Source organism: Pantherophis guttatus, chromosome 2 (assembly GCF_059756535.1).
Source record: "Pantherophis guttatus breed Tessera chromosome 2, ASM5975653v1, whole genome shotgun sequence".
Taxonomy (NCBI): Eukaryota; Metazoa; Chordata; class Lepidosauria; order Squamata; family Colubridae; genus Pantherophis; species Pantherophis guttatus.
Genome location: NC_142064.1, coordinates 183,895,406 through 183,914,525, shown reverse-complemented (window position 1 = coordinate 183,914,525; position 19,120 = coordinate 183,895,406). Strand labels below are relative to the sequence as shown.

At 39.9% G+C, this 19,120-nt stretch overlaps 2 protein-coding genes and 1 long non-coding RNA gene across 16 annotated transcripts in view; 1 reads left to right on the top strand and 2 right to left on the bottom strand.

Moving 5' to 3' along the window:
- The window catches only part of SH3PXD2B (SH3 and PX domains 2B), a 129,972-nt gene extending 128,580 nt beyond the window's left edge, over positions 1–1,392 (bottom strand). For 2 of the 4 annotated variants that reach the window (XM_087887408.1, XM_034405570.3), the window contains exon 1: positions 770–1,166. In XM_087887408.1, coding sequence (XP_087743534.1) covers positions 770–841 — 72 coding nt within the window. In that variant the 5' untranslated portion in view covers positions 842–1,166. Of the gene's footprint in view, positions 1–769 lie in introns of all 4 variants that reach the window. The other 2 variants (XM_034405576.3, XM_087887409.1) reach the window with 2 other exon arrangements.
- Positions 956–19,120, top strand: part of LOC132710946 (uncharacterized) — an 81,482-nt gene continuing 63,317 nt past the window's right edge. For 3 of the 10 annotated variants that reach the window (XR_015732540.1, XR_015732542.1, XR_015732541.1), the window contains exons 1-3: positions 1,300–1,423; positions 3,507–3,730; positions 4,217–4,297. This is a non-coding gene — a long non-coding RNA (uncharacterized LOC132710946). Of the gene's footprint in view, positions 1,012–1,158; positions 1,424–2,350; positions 2,826–3,506; positions 3,731–4,216; positions 5,225–19,120 lie in introns of those variants that run through there. The other 7 variants (XR_015732536.1, XR_015732535.1, XR_015732537.1 and 4 more) reach the window with 6 other exon arrangements.
- Positions 15,725–19,120, bottom strand: part of STK10 (serine/threonine kinase 10) — an 81,035-nt gene continuing 77,639 nt past the window's right edge. Inside the window, exons 19-20 of one of the 2 annotated variants that reach the window (XM_034405561.3) lie at positions 18,677–18,843; positions 15,725–17,885 (exon numbers count right to left, since the gene is read on the bottom strand). In XM_034405561.3, the coding sequence (XP_034261452.2) occupies positions 18,703–18,843 (141 nt within the window). In that variant the 3' untranslated portion in view covers positions 15,725–17,885; positions 18,677–18,702. Of the gene's footprint in view, positions 18,844–19,120 lie in introns of both variants that reach the window. The other variant, XM_034405553.3, reaches the window with a different exon arrangement.

The following is a 19,120-nucleotide window of genomic DNA, read 5'->3' as shown; positions in this document are numbered from 1 at the left end:
GAGACCTCTCTTACATCCAGCCCAGCTGACCTATCACAGGGCAGGCATACGGCTTTCTCTATGGAGTGGGAAGACAAATCTGGCAGAAAAAGCCACTACTTTCTTTTCAAAAGGGAGAGATCCAACGTAGCGGATTCTCTGCCAGGGCAGCAGCCGCTCTCCAGATCCTCTCCAGCATTTTAACATTTCAAGCACATTTTGAGACCAAAAAAACCCCCAACCCCTGCCAAGGGAAGTGGTGACTCTCAGGTGACTCTCAACAGAGTCATCTAGAATGCTAGATAGTCAATAGAGTCCTGCCTTTGTAAAATCAATATTGAAAAAAGAAATGGGAAAAGGGGGAAAAAAACCCCCCACCAGGCAGGAGTAAGAACTTCCTGCTTGGCACGTTAGGAAGTTGCAGCACAGGCACAGGCGAAATGCTCCAATTACAACATTCACGGAGTAGAAATCTAGCCGAGAAAGGAAGGGACCACACAGAAGTTGCAAAAGGGTGGGGAGAGAGAGATCCTTCAGCGGGCCCTTTCTCCAAGCTGGTGCCCTTCCAGATGCGCTGGACTGCAATTCCATCATCCTCAGTCAGGAGAGCCATCTGGCAAGCCTCTTTTGCCAGTTTAGCCTCCTTCCCCCCCCTCCAGCCATTGCCCATAGGGAGAGAATCCTTGTCTAAGAGCTCCGATCCAGAGGGGTCGCTTTTGCATTTGAAAAGCAGGAACGGGCCCGATCCTGGCCATCTCCACCCTACCCACCCGGCGTTCCCCAGACTCACATAATGCTTGTTGGGGATTCGCCTCTTCTGCACGTCCAGCACCTTCACCTCCACGATACTCTTCCGGGGCATAGCGTTGGTCGTCTGCAACGCGAACCCCAGAAAACGGGGCAAACCTCGGGCTGAAAGGCGGGGGGGAATCGGGGTGTGGGGGGAGAACAGAGAGAGAGAGGGCGAGGGAGAGGCGGGCGAAAGAGCCCCCTTCTTCGGGAGGGTGGTGGAATCACGGCTGCTACAGAAAGGTACACTACAAACTTTTAGGCGCAGCTCGCGGGCAACTTGGATAGGCAGGAGTGAGCCACACCACCCTCGGCGTCTGCTTCCTCTTCCTCCTCCTCTTCCTCCTCCCCCGCTCGGTCTGCCTCTGTCCAGAGTTTGCAGCTGCGGGAGGGGACTCCTCCCCGGCCAGGGCCGCTCAGACAATGTGGTTATGTGCTCCAATCCACCAGGGCTCTTAAAGGGACACGAGCCCCCGCAGGAGAAGGGAAGCCGGCTAACCCAACGGCAAGGCAAGCAAAATCAATGCAAAGCAACCAGAAAAGGCGCTGGGATTTCTCTCCCCCCGCCCCACTCCCGCCCCATCTATCTGCGCGCCCCACCGGGGAGAAGCGATCGTTGAAAATGAAGGGGAAGAATGAGAGCGCTCGGGAAGTGGTAGGTCTCGGGCAGAGGGATATATGGGGGGATATATGGGGAGTAGGTATTTTCAGACCTTCTTCCAAGGTTTTAACCTCCGCTTGACCTCCTCCCCCTCCCCTCTAAGTGAGCGAAGGAACAGAGATTGATGAGCAGCAGTTTTGTCTCAAATCCAATATCGCGCCTTACCTCCCACGGGGGGAAAAAACATGCATGAAAGGTTGGAATCGGAAATCTCCAAAAAGACCAACCAACTAACTAAACTAAGCTCACGAATCTGTTGCAAAAAAGAGGCCACGTGAGTGATTTCTGAGCTGGGACACAGGCCACCTTCGGGCCATCAGCGAAATATCAATAGTCTCAGAGCGAACAGCATAGACATTTTAACATAAAATGGTTGCCCTTATAAAAAGTTCAATGTATTAGAGAGAAATCAACTAAGATCTCTATCCTTTTCGATATTACGTTTTTATTAATGCCTCCAAACAACTGGAAAACAATGGCATGGAATAATCTTTTCTGACCCAAACCAAGTTCACTGAAGGCCCATATCCCAGAAAATTTGAATAGCCAATATATCCCAATATTTATGGCATCAATTTGGTTTGAAAAGAATTCTCTTGTTTTTACAAAAGCTGAACGATACATGCATATATGCAGAACTTCTGGGAATGGCACAGTCTTGATGCTGAAAATGACCTCTACAATATATATATATACAATACACTATATAAAAATGACCCCTACAATACAATACATTTTATATATATATATATATATATATATATATATATATATATATATATATATATATATATATATATATATATATATCTATATCTATCTATCTATCTATCTATCTATCTATATCTATATCTATATCTATATCTATATCTATATATATATATATATATATATATATATATATATATATATATATGCCCTTCTGTCCATACTGATGAGTTGGATGAATTTATGCACCTTATAAATACATAATATTTAAAATGGCTTTACTTATGATCATTACTTCTTCAGATGTTTAAAGTTAAGACACTGATCACCTATGTTCAGTAGAAGCTGTTGCATGTCATTCAAGTACAGTGATGCTTTAAGCACTCCTCTTTGGTTGGAAATTTTTTCCATTTATGGAGAGCTGATTGGTGTTTGTAACTGCAAATAGCATCTCGGAGTGACATGCCCTATCTGGACAATCTGATGACATTTCTTATTTTGGCATTTTAAGCTTTGTACACACTCCATTCTACTCCTCCTACAACCTTTGTCCCTTATTCAAACCTCAGTATTCCACACAACTGAATTCTAAACGGTAACTTTCTGGATTTTTGTCCACCAAAATCTTCTTGAGCATCTGCAGAAGTGGACATATTTGGGTGAACTGAATATGAGAAAATTGGCTTAGGTAGGTAGGGAGAGCCAGTTTGGTTTACTGGTTAAGGCATCAGGCTAGAAAACAAGAGAGCCAGGGTTTAAGTCCTGCCTTGGCCATTAAAGCCAACTGGATGACCGTGAGCCAATCACTCTCTCTCAGCCCACCTCAAAGAGTTATTGTTATGGGAAAATTGGGAGGAAGAAAGTCTGTTGGATATGTTCCTCACCTTGAGTTATTTGTAAAAATAATAAGGGTGTGATATAACAATAACAGAGTTGGAAGGGACCTTGGAGGTCTTCTAGTCCAACCCCCTGCTTGGGCAGGGAACCTACACCATTTCAGACAAATGGTTATCCAATCTCTTCTTAAAAACTTCCAGTGTTGGAGCATTTACAACTTCTGGAGGCAAGTTGTTCTACTGATTAATTGTTCTGACTGTCAGGAAATTTTTCCTTAGTTCTAAGTTGCTTCTCTCCTTGATTAGTTTCCACCCATTGCTTCTTGTCCTACCCTCAGGTAATTTGGAGAATAGCTTGACTCCCTCTTCTTTGTGGCAGCCCCTGAGGTATTGGAACACTGCTATCATGTCACCCCTAGTTCTTCTTTTCATCAAACTAGACATACCCAGTTCCAGCAACCGCTCTTTATACTGTATGTTTTAACCTCCAATCCCCTAATCATCTTTGTTGCTCTTCTCTGCACTCTTTCTAGAGTCTCAACATCTTTTTTACATCGTGGTGACAAAAACTGGATGCAGTATTCCAAGTGTGGCCTTATAAAGTGGTATTAACACTTCATGTGATCTTGATTCTATCCCTCTGTTTATGCAACCTAGAACTGTGTTGGCTTTTTTGGCAACTGCTGCACACTGTTGGCTCATATTTAAATGGTTGTCCACTCCAAGATCCCTCTCACGGTTACTACTATTGAACAAGGTACTACATATACTGTATCTGTGTATTTTGTTTTTTTTTTGCCCAAATGTAGAACCTTACTTTTATTTATAAATAAATAGAAGGAATTATTGTGAAATCTGGATGCCTAAAGATAAAGAAGCATTTGCTTAATTTATTTTTTAGATTAATTTATATGGCTGCCCTTCTTGCTAAATAGGACTCGAGGCAGCTAACAAAGATTAAAAACAATACAATAAATAAGAAACAAACGACAACAAAAAACATAACATAGATGTAGGGAAAACATGCAGCTAACAAACATGGGCTCAATTCCATGACCCCAGAGCCCACGGAAGGAGTTGTTCTGTGTTAGACTGATAACTGCAGAAGAATGAGACTAATTGACATATGCAGCATTTGTAATTGTTCTGTTTTGTTAACTTTTAATGAGGTTCCACAACTTCTCAATATATTAGACTCTTTGGATTTACCTTCCAACTGGATGATTCCTTTCTTACATTTCAGCCTCCCTCCACTACAAAATGACAGATTGACAACAATAAGGATCTACATGGAGTTTCTTAAATCTGTAGACTTGTTCTCCAGGTCAGTGAAAGCTCTACTTTTGTTTTCAGCAGGACTGAAATTGTCTTTTGGGACTTGATTACTTCACTTATGTGGGAGAAGGCCTCCATCTGCCAGGCCACAGAAGGAAAATAACCCAAGATGAGGAATCTCAGCATACGAAAGCAGGAAAAACACTTCCTTGTTCCTGTGGCCTAAAAATTGGCTAATATTCTTGAGAATATATGATGAAATCGCATTAGAACTGCACTCTTTAACCAGGAGAGCTATTTATTGTCACGTATCAGAGCAGTTCATGAGTCAGATCTCCCATTTTGTTTCATTTTGTCTAAAACCATGGGCCTTAGCAAGAGACAACTAAGGAAGTTGCTATTCCAACCCAAATACATGTCCGAGATGAGCATTTTCTCCATATTGATGGTGTTTTAAGTTCCTGCCTAAAACAGATACTCTTAATCTATCTCGAAGATCTATCTCCAAGGCTTGTCAAATGCACTGCCTCACTTGAGTATTACTTGAGTATTTCTTAGAGTCCTTGCAGAAGAAGAAAAGGGAGAGAAAATGGCAGAGAACTTTGACACTGCCTATGATCAGCCATCCTTTGTCTCCCTGAAGGGGCACTAGCCATCACTTGAACAAGCCTATTTGCCTAGAGACATAACAGATAGGCAAGATGATATTGTGGCATCCCCTAACATGGCAGAAGGGCCCAGGGAAAAGGACATTAGGGGAGTCACTTACTTAAACTGCCAGAGGAAAGGTGGATGCAGGAAAAGCCTCCTGCAAGGCAATCTGGATTCCTAGTAATGTTGAGTCAATTAAATATTGGAGGTAGGAAAGAATTGCCATTATGGAAGCGGTTGGAACTGTGTAAATTACTGGACGCTTGCAAGCCATTTTCCTTTCATTTTGCTTGTTCCTAATAAAAATGCATGAGTTTGGTCCATAGCATAGACTAATGCGAGTATGATTGCTTTCTATATTGGCTGTCAAGAAGTGAAACCCATTTTTTCTTCTTCCACATTCAATAATAGATGGACTGATTTTTTTTTTTAAAAAAAAATCATGCTGATTGAATAGCTTTTATTTATTTCTCAGGAGGTATTTTTTAAAAATTACTCTTAAGTAAAATTTGCCTTAATTTGTAAAATATATTCAATTCTATTTTAAAATGATTAATTCTCTTCAATGGAATACATATGCCTATTTTACCAATGGGGAATAGGCACAGATAATCTGAATACCACCACTGACAATTTACACTGATACAAATTTTTTTTTCATGGTGTTTGCATTTCATCTTCAAACAATACTTTGATTTTGGTTTGCTGCTCGGTTCATAAAATATCCTTAAGCAGATTGCAAAACAGAGGCTCAAAACAGAAGCAAACTGCAGTTGAGATATCAAAGTCCAGCAATTCTTTTTTGTTTAGTTAGGCTACAGGGAATACATTATCCCACAACCAAACAGTTCTCATATGTTAAGTCTCACTTCTGACAACTGCAACTGACAATCTTATCTTCTCTAGCTAATAGCAGAGCCTTCTCTAGGTCTCTGGACAGAGCATTATGGTGTTTCTCTGATGCAGCATGTATGTTATAGACATGATAAGTTTGGCAGAGCTCCTGATTTGTTCACCTTCCACAAATTTCATATCACATCATAAAGAACATTTAGCTGTCATTTTGTGCTCTGTTATCTCATCCTCTCAGATTTAGAAAAGTGGATTTTCCATTTTTGAGATATTCAAAAGAGCAACAGGAATTATGGAGAAACAAGGAAATTGGATCATAGGAAGTAGACTTCATTTATGTAATTGCTGAGTTGCATTTTAAAATGAATTTAGATTTAGTGCTGGCATACCGCCGTCTTTCAAATTGATCGACTTTTCTCAAAAGCACCTCATCTATAGACATCCATTTAATCATAACCTTCCTTACATTCAGCAGCAGGGGGGTTGGGTGCAAAATAACTTATGTTCTAAAGTATGGATGATTTTTCCTCCGTTTATAAAAGCTGATCTTTGTCAGCATTATAAGATTCCACTTATACTTTAGAAGAACAGTGTGTCTGTCATCTCTGGTCGCTTCTAAACATGATAATGTTCTTTGAAAATAACACGATCATATATTTGTGTATACATGTGTAAGTATATTTGTGGAACTACTGTAGTCCTATGAGATAGATCAAGCTCTGAAAACACTCCATACCATTTTTTAAAAAAGATTTGACTGCCATCATTCTTATTCCAAACACACAAAACCCAGTTGTATAGACATTATGTGTTCATGAAAGGAACAAATTTTTCCTTTTGCAGCATGAGTATCAGTGGTGGGTTGCTACCGGTTCGCCCCGGATTGAATGAACTGGTAGCGGCAGTGGCAGGAGGCGCCTGCGCAGAAGCGTCATGTGCGCGCACATACACAAGCAAACCGGTAGCAAACTAAATTGAAACCCAATGGACAAGGTAGTCCATTGCCTGGGCTACCTTGAGCGAAGAGGAATTGTTTTGGGCCATAAACTAGTTAATATTATATAGTTAATATAGTTAAATATCATTTAAAAATCACACAATAATGTTAAAATATCACAATCTTGCGGGGCTGCATTACTAGCTGTCCAGGATTGCAGGTGGCCCATGGGTCACAGGTTGGACATGCCTGTTTTATAGCTTTCTTTGATCCAGCAAGATCTGCAGGGAAGGTCCAAACTGAATATGATAGCATTGCAATGGAAACTTCCCCTTTTGGCATGTGTGTTGATGTCATGTGTATGTACAAAGGTGGGGGATTCCAATTCTAATGCAACTGCAATTTGGCCTGTTTTTACCATAGGAAAACCTGCCCCCCAAGATTCTACTTTAGTCTCATTAAAAACAAGGGAAATATATGTGGAAAGCAACCTGGCATGCAAAGAGGGCCATACTCAAGCAAGCAAAGGACCAAATAAATTTCAGTTAATGAACAAGACACAAAAAAGACCACCAATTGCTACTTTCCTTGGAAATGATACAAATCACAATAAAATATTATCTAGGTCAGTGGGTCTCAACCTTCCTAATGCTGCAACCCTTTAATACAGTTTCTCATGTTGTGGTGACCCCCAACCATAAAATTATTCCTAAAACCATTGAAAATATGTGTTTTCCAATGGTCTTAGGCGACCCCTGTGAAAGGGTCGTTCGAACCCCAAAGGGGTCCCGACCCACAGGTTGAGAACCACTGATCTAGGTGATTCTATCTGGAACTTTACTTTAGGAATAGTTCACCAGTGGAGGTTATTGGGAGGTCAGCCTGTGACAAGATCGGATCTTGAGATTTTGTCTGGTACATGAAGTCAAGAAAGATTCCACCAAGTAGTTATCCGAAAGTTTGGCAAGTAGGACTGGAAATGTCCAAGGTGGACTGGAAATTCAAACTAACCAGTCATCAGTTATTTTAATTATGCTTTGTACTGTGGAAACCATCTTTTAATAGTCTATTAATTTCTACAAAATCATTTCTGGAAATAAAGCCAGTAGGACTTAGATGGAGACGCTGCAGCATCTTCAAGTAACTTATTCTGTTTAGTGCTGTTTATAAACATTAAAAAAAAAAACTAATTCGAAAGTAACCTGTGTTTGTTTCTTTATGAGTACTTGAATATTTCTGAATGTTAATATCACATGCACACAATTTTGGTGCCCTTTCAGTAACCGCTGTGTATTGAGCAGTTCTGTTTATTCTAATAATTGAAATTAATCTCACTGAGGCTCTCAGCAGTTTGTTATTCCCCTGCACCCAATAATTGGCTCCATCATTAAGACACTCCAGTGTATCATTTACAAGAAAATTGTCAGGAGTCTAAGAGAAAGGCAACCAGCAACAGGGAAGCTGTAAGAAAAAGACTGGTTCACCATACCGATACTACTTGAATGAGATGGGCTGTGTCAGATGGATTGTTGTCTACAGCACTGCCAATCCACAATTTCTTAACTTGGTGTGAACCCTTGCTTGTGAAGGCCCGTAAAACATAACATGGAGTGGATTATCATCATCTCTGGAATGTCATAGGATAAAAAAAAAACATTCCGTATCTCCATAAAGACCTTTTCTATTTTTTTGTTGTTGTTAGTTGTGTCCAACCCATCGCGACCCCATGGAAAAACGTTCTTCCAGGCCTTCCTGTCCTCTACCATCCTCTGGAGTCCATTTAAGCTCACGCCTACTACTTCAGTGACTCCATCCAGCCACCTTGTTCTCTGCCGTCTTCTTCTTTTGCCCTCAATCTTTCCCAGCATTAGGCTCTTCTCCAGTGAGTCCTTCCTTCTCATTAGGTGGCCAAAGTATTTGAGTTTCATCTTCAGGATCTGGCCTTCTAAAGAGCAGTCAGGGTTGATCTCCTCTAGGACTGACCTGTTTGATCGCCTTGCAGTCCAAGGGACTCGCAGGAGTCTTCTCCAGTACCATAGGTCAAAGGCCTCAATTTTTTGGCGCTCAGCCTTTCTTATGGTCCAACTTTCACAGCCAAACATTGCAACTGGGAAAACCATAGCCTTGACTATACGTACTTCAGGGTGATGTCTCTGCTTTTTAGTATGCTGTCTAGATTTGCCATAGCTTTCCTCCCCAGGAGAAAGCGTCTTTAATTTCTTGGCTGGAGTCCCCATCTGTGATGATCTTGGAGCCCAGGAAAATAAAATCTGTCACTACCTCCATTTCTTCCCCCATCTATTTGCCAGGACCTTTTTTTATTAGGCACTATCATTTTAAACAATAGGAGAAGTCATAATAGAAACTTCTGTTTAGTCAGATGCATAATGAAATCTCACATTTCTTAATCAGTCTCTTGGTTACACAGATGCTTCATCATAAGGAGCATGGGAACTTAACACTTACTTGGATTCACATGGGCTTCCCTGAAGTCTTATATTTCCTGAATCCTCTTGATTAATGTTGACTTCTAAACTCTCTCCTTTTCCTCCACCCCCCACCCCATCCTGTGTATCTGTGATTGGACATTTTAACCTACATATCTATAATCATTTTAAGCTTTATCTGCTATAGAAGATTTTTGTTTTTATTTTACTTTTTTACATCTGAATTGGTGAAATATAGATAACAGAAAGCAAAAAAATGCAATAGTTGGTAAAATGCAATATTCTATATGAATATATAGTTCTTATTTTTTTTGTTAAGTTTATTTTAGTGAGTTAGTTTATTTTAATCAAAATTAATAGGAGTGACCATACCATTGATTCCAGATTCCTGGGAATTCAGGGCTTGTAGGGATATCACAATATGGAGTTGCATTTAAAAATTCCATGGAAAAACATATTTAAGCAAAATAAATTTAATCTTAATACAATTTCACTAGTGAATTTGTTATTTCAGATCATGCTACCTAATCAAATTCCTCAAAACATCATTCTTATCTTTAGTTTATAACATCTTGATAAAAACACACACACCAAAAACTCAAATCATTATTTTAATATAGTACCATCTAGTGGACTTTCTGGGGACTGCATCATAATGGTCAGAAATTAAAAACTATGTTCAATCTGATTTTAGAAATCAATTTTTTATCTCACTTTAGTGTTATCTTCAGGCCAGTTTTCCATTAATATTATTTTTCAAAGAAATTTTAAAAATCTATAAAAATTAATCAGAGTATTTTAAATGCACAAAATGATCAAGATTTCTTTCAACTTTATTTTACCCTTATTTTACCCTTACAATAGCTTGACATACTTCAGTAATGGTAGACTCCTGACTGAAAGGCTTGGAATGATTTTGCATCTTTTGTTATATGTTTAAAATGCAATATTATTTTTTAAAATGGTAACAATATAAACACAGCAGTAAAATATAGAATGACAATGATGAGAAGGGAAATGTTTGTACTTTGAACATTTTCATACTTCTGCTCAAGATATCAAAATTTCTTGCAAGAACTTCTAGGTGTGCAGATTGATAATACTCATACAAAGTTGGTCAAAGAATCCAGGACTTTAAAAATGTGGGGATTTATTGGAAGGCGATGTTGCTGTTAAAATGCTAACAGTAACTTGGGGACTCCTCACACATTCCTAGAATCATAGAATCATGCCCTTGGGACACACCTTAAAGAGCAGCCCAACTCTCTGCTCAGTGCAGGATCCACTAGACCAGGGGTCCCCAACCCCCAGATCCATGGCATGGTCCATGGCATGCCAGTAACTGGGCCGTGCAAACAAGCAAAACCCCATCTGTGTGATGCAGGCAGCACATGAAACGAAGCCCCCTTGTCTGCAAAAACACCTCACTTCACAGAACTGGTTCCTGGTGTCCAAAAGGTTGAGGGCCTTTGTACTAGACCAATGATGGCAAACCTTTTAAACATCGAGTGCCCAAACTGCACGCACACACATGCCCAAACTGAAAGGTGAAGACATGCACGCATGCACAAGAGACCCGAACACTAGCTGGCCGGCAGGAGGCAGGGCATCCCAACATGGCAGTGTGGCAAGAGGTAAGATCTTTTTCTTTCGTGAGCTTCTGTTTCATTGTTTGCAGGGAAACAGAAGCTCACGAAAGAAACGCCACGGAGATCTGACCTAGGGCAACGGCGCGCATGCTAGCAGAGAGGGTTCTATGTGCCACCTCTGGCACACATGCCATAGGTTTGCCATCACGATACTAGACTTTATCTCAGGTGGAATCTCTTGTTCCTTCAATAGTAACATGAATTTGCAAAGTAATATTGAACTAACAGCTTGCTTACTGCATTATTTAAGTAATTACTTTTATCACAGCAGTATTGCAACTGCATAGCAACCTACTACAGGTGAAAGATTTTAGGAAGGAAATATTATTATAAATTAAGAGCTGAGCAGGCATCAGAATAAAGTTGCCTTGATTTGCTTATAGAATGCCAGAAATGTTAGGGCTTTATTCCAGTGGTGGGATTCAAATAATTTAACAACCGTTTCGCTCAGGGTCAGGTTGTCTGTCATGGGAGGCATGGCCCATCCCCGTCCTCCAGCTCTGCCACATATGTGGGATGAGCCTCCCGCGACAGCCAACCTGACTCTGGGTGAACCAGTTGTTAAATTACACCCTCCCCTATCAAGTGGATCCTGGGTAATTTAACAACTGGTTCACTTGAAACAGTACGAACCCGCTAAATCCCACCACTGCTTTATTCACAGATAATGAATAAATAAGTTCCCCTCTTCTCTCTCTTTCCCAGAGCCATTGCTGCAGCCTAGAAGTAGAAAGTATATTTAAGAGTAGGCATCTATAAAGGGGAAGGTTGATGGCTTGTGCAATGAACATTTGAAGGTACAAGTAAAGGATCTGATCTTCACTGTGCAAGCTGCCAAATTTTTGGCAGCTGATTATTCCCAAAAGCAAGATTTATATACCTCTGTGTAAAGAAATGTTGATATCTTGAGCAGAAGATATTACACAAAATTTAGCAAGTGAGTATTTTCCTTTTAGTATCTAAATTATCTCAAAGGTGTCTTAGGATGGGAACGTCTTCACATCCTTGTTAATGGACAGGAAGGGACCTAGCTGTGAGCTTTCTTGATGATAATGGAATAATGTAAGAATTCCAAGCTTGTGATAATAGTTTTGAAACTACCATCTTCTTTTCCACACTCTGAAAATATCATAAAAACCACCTTCCCACTCAATTTGCCGCCCCCCCCCCCGGTGTAATAGCATAATGAAAGAACAGAAATGGCAGAAGATGCATTGATAATGGCTATAGCTGGCTTGTCCAAATTGCTGCATCAGCTGAGGAACATCAATAGTCAATTGACTAGTTTGTGAATCTACCTATTGCTAATGTTGAACCGGAATGGGACTTTTCGGGTTCGTACCCTTGGCCGTGCCTATTTCTCCTCCAGGGTTTCGCCTCTGCGTTATTATCCACAAGCTTTTCTCCTCGGCTGGCCCTCCCCCATCCTTTCACCCAGTATTGAAATCCAAATTTTTTTACTACTGGTTCTGTGGGCATGGCTTGGTGGGTAGGGTGTGGCTTGGTGGGTGTGATAGGGGAAGATACTGCAAAATCCCCGTTCCCACCCCATTCCAGGGGAAGGATACTGCAAAATCTCCATTCCCACCCCACTCTGGGGCCAGCCAGAAGTGGTATTTGCCGGTTCTCCAAACTACTCAAAATTTCTGCTACCGGTTCTCCAGAACCTGTTAGAACCTGTTGGATTTCACCCCTGCTTTCACCCCGGCACATGGGCCATGGCCCCTCCATCCCAGTCCCTCCGCCGCGGAGTCCTAGACCCTGTTGAAGTGAGGTACTGGTGACCTGTTCTGTGTTCCCTTCTGTTCCCAGTCATTTGCATGGTCCAGGTCAAGAACAAGAATATAGCTTTCGTTGTAGAAGAGTCGCCAGGATCAATCTCAAGCTTTTGACAGGTAAAGCAAATTTATCAGAAGTTTTTTCAATCAGATTTATCGGAAAGGAAAGGCGGTTATAGAAATCTTAGCAAAGAGATTAATTTCATTTTCAAATTTATCTCTGTTTATTGCGGCAGAGACTTCTTCACACTCTTGTTAATATAGTAACCCTTTGAGTATGTGCAGACGGTCTGAATTTGTAAATTCACAAATCATTGTGACAGTTCACAGCACAGAGAATCACCAAATTAATGCCCTTGATAGGAAAAGTGAAATAGTGACCCTGGAATCGTACAATATGTGCCTGTCTGACTGACATCACAGATAGCTGGAAAAATAAGGTGGAATTAGTGATCTGTGAAGATTAAATGCCACAGAGAGAGGAAAAAAATCAGTCATCAAATTTTGTAAACTAGACATTAACTGATATTGCTGAAGACCTACGTAGTAAAAACTGTATCTACAGGAATGGTAAAAGTTGATATAGAAACATGAAAGTAGCAAATGTCAGCCAGAGTTATATGTCATTAAAAGTTAAGATCCAGCACTCAGTAGGAAAGCATGGGTGAAGGTACTACCCTTGAACTGTCGTTGTTGTTGTTCATGTTCGACAAATTGCTATGGAAGAAACCTGGTAAGGAAATATTACAAGGCATTAAAAGAAGCAACGGAAGAGTTCAAGGAAGGAACTGGAACCTTGAAATATATCAAATGAAAATAGAATCAGATGAAAATGCACAGCCTGAGTCCCACAAAATAAGGCTTGTTCATCATGGCATTGTGAACACTGGTGGATAGCTTGAAAAAGGACAGCACATTTTCAAAAGTTACTTAGAGATCATGGACAACTCCTATCATCCTGATTATAAAAACAAACTGAACAGGGAGATTAGATCAGAATGGTTATTTTAATTTGTGACTTGTTTACATATGGTCTATCAAGCACAGAAGACATGCATGCAAATATTAGGCATGGTGGAGCATATACAGGGCCGGATTTTCCTATAGGCTAACTAGGCTTCAGCCTAGGGCCTCAAAATCAAGAGGGGCCTACATTCAAATTGTTAGCAAAATTAAAATTACACTTTCACTATAGGTGAAAGGGCCTCATACGTGGAATAGCCTAGGGCCTCTTTTCATCTAAATCCGGCCCTGAGCATATATAGCAATTGGAACACTTACACCTTTTGGTTCCCTACTTATTAAGGGCTCAGATTTTCTGAACTGTTCAAGCTGACCTTTAAAAAGGATTTGGCTTTAGTGCTGATGAGAGAAAACAACACTACAAGAAGAGCAAAGAAAGGAAGGACCGTAGAGAAAGCTGAAGATTGCTGGCAGTGGCAGTAAGGCCTAAGCAGTGATGCTGAATGGCACTGAAGACAACGGAATAGGCAGAAATGGGGCAGTGGCTGAGGTGAGATTAAAGAGAAGCTGAATAAATCAAGTGTTACAGATCCAGTGTGGACCAGCAAATTACAAATGGACCAGGCACTTGGAAACCAGTATAAGTCAAAGGTAACCTCTTTTAAGTAGGCCCAGGTACTAGCATCTTGACAGCCCAGCTTCTAAAGGTTCAGAAGAAAGTTAAAGCAAAACATTTACCACTCCTTTCAGCAACCATCTAAATGGCCCAGTATGACCACTAGAACCTTCCAATAGCTAAGGAAAAATACCCTCAATCTTACCCAGTTGTTCTCAAGTGACTGTGAGGAAGGGTGAGGGGGAAAGACAGAATCCAGGAAAGAGAAAACAAATAGTATACCAATTTCAGAAACAGAGAATCATCTATTGATGGTAGAATTATTGATTAGGAAACAAAGTAGTAACATCTTCTTTACTAAAAAAAATAATTTGTAAAAAGTTTTCAATAGAATTTCAGTTTCTAAGGAATTGTGTACCTCCCTGCCTCTGACTGTTGCTGTCTTGCAAATAAAACCAATGGTATAAATAATATTTATTTATTTATTTATTTATTTATTTATTTATTTATTTATTTGTTTGATTTATATGCCGTCCTTCTCCGGAAACTCAGGAAGGGAATATGGAAGGGAACAACTCGCTGGAGCCGAGTTGCTGGACCTGGCCGGTTGTTGTGTGGGACAATTCATCACAGGAAAATGCCAGAGGTGAAGGCAACCTCTTTCTCCTTCTCCCTCCAAAATACCCCTTGAACTCTGAGGCATAAACTCCTGGGCATAGAAAAATATGTGACTCTCTCCCTCTTCCCCTCCCCACTTTGTCCTCCCACTCCCCCCCATCAGCTACAGGGGAGGAAGTTTCCCTCATCCCACAGTGAGTTACATCTCAGCGAGGCAGCTGGAGTGAGGCAGCATCGGGGTGAGGTGGCAGTGGTGATTTGTCCTACATCCTTAGCTTACATGGCAAATGCATTACAGCTCACTAGAATGAAGGAATTTGCAATGATGCCTTGTTAGGAGACTGTTTCTCAGGGCAGGAAGAGTTCTCCAGTGGTTGTGGAGTTTTTTTCTTCTATTTTTTTTTTTTTTAGTTGTTTATTCTTCCAACAACTCTTCCCTCTTCACCGGCCTAGAGGCTTTGAATGATCAACTAGTACTGCATAGTAACAGATAGTGTAAAAGATATTATAAGTGGTGCAAAATTCTGAACATAAATTTCTGTATTTTCTGTTCTCAGGTGCCCTAATATTTTATGGGAACTGCTAAAAATGTACATTTTAAAAATCTGTTAAACCTGGTCAATTAACAGAAATTTCCATCTAATAGAAAATCAGTAAATTACTAGATGGCTACAAAGGCCCTTTTAACTAAGACTTCAAGATACAGTCTTGAAGTCTGTAAGGTAGAAATATTTCTGGTATCAACTAAAGTAATTTCAGGTACATGAAATTACACCCTTTTAAATACTTCAGCACTCCCAGTCTATTATTATTATTATACAGTATAATAGTTCATATCAAAATAGAACTATTATAAAGTTACATTAAGTGTCTATGAAAGATGCAGATCTTCCTTGCTATCAAAGTCAAGCTTTCTTTAAAATAATCAGCGATGGAGTCTTGTACATAGTTCAAACTAATCACAGTTTGCTTCAAGAATTAATAGTTTAATATTAACACATTCCAATACAGTACAGATATTTTCAAGTAAGACCATCTATATTTTAAAAACACTTTCTACAGGATCAGCAAGCTGTGGATTTGGGTTTTTTTTTTTAAATGCCAATCAACAGAGTTATGAAACACAATTCCACTGTAGCCAAGCCAAGATCATGTATAAATACAGCTCAGCACTGCTGACCTAAAGAGACACGCAGCAGGAATGCAATTGTGGATTGCTATGCAAAGGCTTAGTGCAGGGGTCTCCAAACTTGGCAACTTTAAGACTTGTGGACTTCAACTCCACAAAGCTGGCTGAGGAATTCTGGGAGTTCTGCGAGTTGAAGTCCACAAGTCTTAAAGTTGCCAAGTTTGGAGACCCCTGGCTTAGTGGTTCATATTTTATTAGATTATTTACATCATTGTGGTAACCCAAAGAGAGAAAATCTTTGAGATCTTTTTATTTTCCAAAAAAAAAAAAAACCCCTTACCCCTATAAAAATACAAAATATCTTCTCTCTCCCCTGATGAAACCAAAATATTTTTTCCCCTAGGTTAACAAGCGTTTAAAGTAGGGAAGGGATATTTTTTCTTTCAATAACCTTCCTGGAAAAACTAGAAGATGCATATTGCACAAAGGGAAGTTCCAGCCCCTTTGGGAACAGCCAGGATCAATTTGGCAAGGGAAGGGAAGAGAGAAAAAGCAATTGTGAGTGTATGCTTTTTCTTGGCCAAGAGAGGAAAGAGCAGGAATGTGCATACAAACCAATGCACCCAAGACACAATGATTATAAAGCAGGGGTCTCCAACCTTGGCAACTGTAAGACTCGTGGACTGCAACTCCAGCTTTGCTGGCTGAGGAATTCTGGGAGTTGAAGTCCATGAGTCTTAAAAATGCCAAGGTTGGAGACTCCTGTTATAAAGCATCCATAATTTTCAACACGAAGCTAACACTTTTCAAAGAAAATTTGCCTTTACTTTCAACATTCATGTGCAGGCTTTGTTCCCTTTTCTCTCTCTCTCTCTCCTCACACATTGTCTTAATGCACAAAGATCTAAAACAGTGTGAAGAGGGATTAAAGTGCTTTGTGAACACACACTTCCTAAAAAACTTCTAATATCCAGTATCCTTTCAGCAGACATTTCTTTCAGATTGGACTTTCACTTTGCCACCTTTAATATAATGTTTGACACATTGTGGCTGGCTCTGTCAGCAGCCACTAGTTTACTAAACTTCAATTGACATTCCGACAAATTAGCTGTCAGCACAGAAATCAGGTCGTTAGCTACAGTGCTCTGAAGAACAGTGCATAAGAAAACAGAACCATTTTTCCTACTGAGAGAGCAACGAGCTATGCTTAGAATGACCCTATACTGGACACCAAAAGGAACACTGGACCATGTTCTCTCCAAAAATGCATATTGTTCTGAGATGGTGAAAATGAATTGTATCAGCTTTCTGTTTGGACTTATAGCTAAACAAGTACCAAACAATGCATTTAGCGCATATAGCTGGTTGCTCAAATTGAAATCTGTGTGAATTATACTTCATCAATGTGAAAACAACAATTTAAATATAACTCATAGGGAAATGCCAACTGGCAAAGAGGAAATTTATATTAAATAAATAAAAAAACATGGGGGAGGGAAAGAAAAGAGATCTCTTTGGTCAAAAATAGCATTTGTAAAAGTTTGAAATACTGAACTGCTTTAGCATTTCAAATATATAATAATATATTCTACAACCTGTGGCTTCTCTTAGGTGGCCCTTTCTATTGATTCAGAAAAACTACAAAGGCTGGAATTACTCATAGCAACCGAGCATTGCTTTATTTCAAAATTATGTCTTCAATTCTGAGCACACCCAATCATTTAGCACGAGAAAATCCCTAAGCTAGCAGTTGCTGCTCTATGAAAACTTGAAAATCATATACAATTTGATACAAAGCAAAGTGCCTTCAATCTTAATCCAGCGACAAATTTGTTGCCATAGACATCTGGGGTTGCTCTTCTTTAATTTACCTAAAGAGTAAACATTAGCTCTTTCCATAACTTCAGCAGAAGCTTCATCCTTGACTGTGGAAAGAAAGGGAACCACAGAATTCTGGTTCACTAGCACACAGGTAAACCAAAGGTGCAATGCTGCATCTGAAAAGAGAAGCTACTGGGATCACAGATGATTGACAAAGAAGAGAAAAATCATTCTTCCTTACTGTACATTTACAACCATTTAACTTGGGCAAGTCTGTTTATTTAAACGTAGCCCAGATTGGAAGCATTTTCCATAGTCTCTACTCAACCTTCACCATGATAGAAATTCATTCCTCTGGCTACCCTGTTTGTTTTAAGACTGCTTTGCTTTTAAATTTCAAGCTATTCTATATCAAAGAAAAAATGCAAATTATGTCACAAGCTGTTCGGAAGATGCTGATCAATTCCAAAAGGGAAGCACAGAACAAAAAGCAGTCTTGCTTAATCTACAAGGGTAGAGACCATGTTAAACACAGGTGATGGTTTACTGTCATCTTAAAGGCTATCACAGGTAAACATCATCTACTATTGAGTCTCAAAGTTATACTGTTGAGTAAAACCACCTACTCATTAAGCTCAAATACACAGGAAAGCTAACTTGGAAAATTAAACCAATACTGTAATTAATCTCCTCTTAGATCTTTTCCACTATCCCATTAGGAAATGGTAAAACTGGCCGGGGAAGGATTCAGCAAGCAATGTAGATTCTGCAGTCGACCCCATCAGGTGGTCTCCTTGAAGCTTGCTTCTAACCTATATGTGAACCTGCCTCACCGCTAGTGGATCAGTTTGCTAGCCACATGGACTATCTGGCACACAACTGAACAGGAAACTCTGATCAGCGTTGGCAAAGAAAGGAAGGAGCCCTGTCTGTTGATTTCCCTCCAACAGGCAAAGGAAAGTATTACCGAGCCTTGCCTTCTTAACCCAAGTATTATGAAGCCTCTGCAGAGCTGAATGGGACAAATTTAGCAGGCTTGTTTGGTGATATAGGAGACAGGCCATCAGTTTCTTCACTGAGTTTGAAAAACATCTCTTGTTCTCGCTTTTTCTGATTCAGTTCTTCTTCTAGTGCCTGAAACACAAAGACAGAAGAGGTGAAAAGATGATGTTTTGCTAGTAATAACCTTGGCTTCTCTCTGGATTCCTGCCAGCTTATATGCAGCTGCAGGTTGAAATGAATATGACATTAGAATAAGGAGAATAAAACAGAGTATACAATGCAAACCTGCTCACAAACATTCAAAGTCCTCCCTATTTGTTTTCCTCTAAATTATCTTGTGGAAATTAACATTTTTTTATCCTTATTTTGATCAACGGATCTGAAAATAAAAATGTCACAATTTAATTCT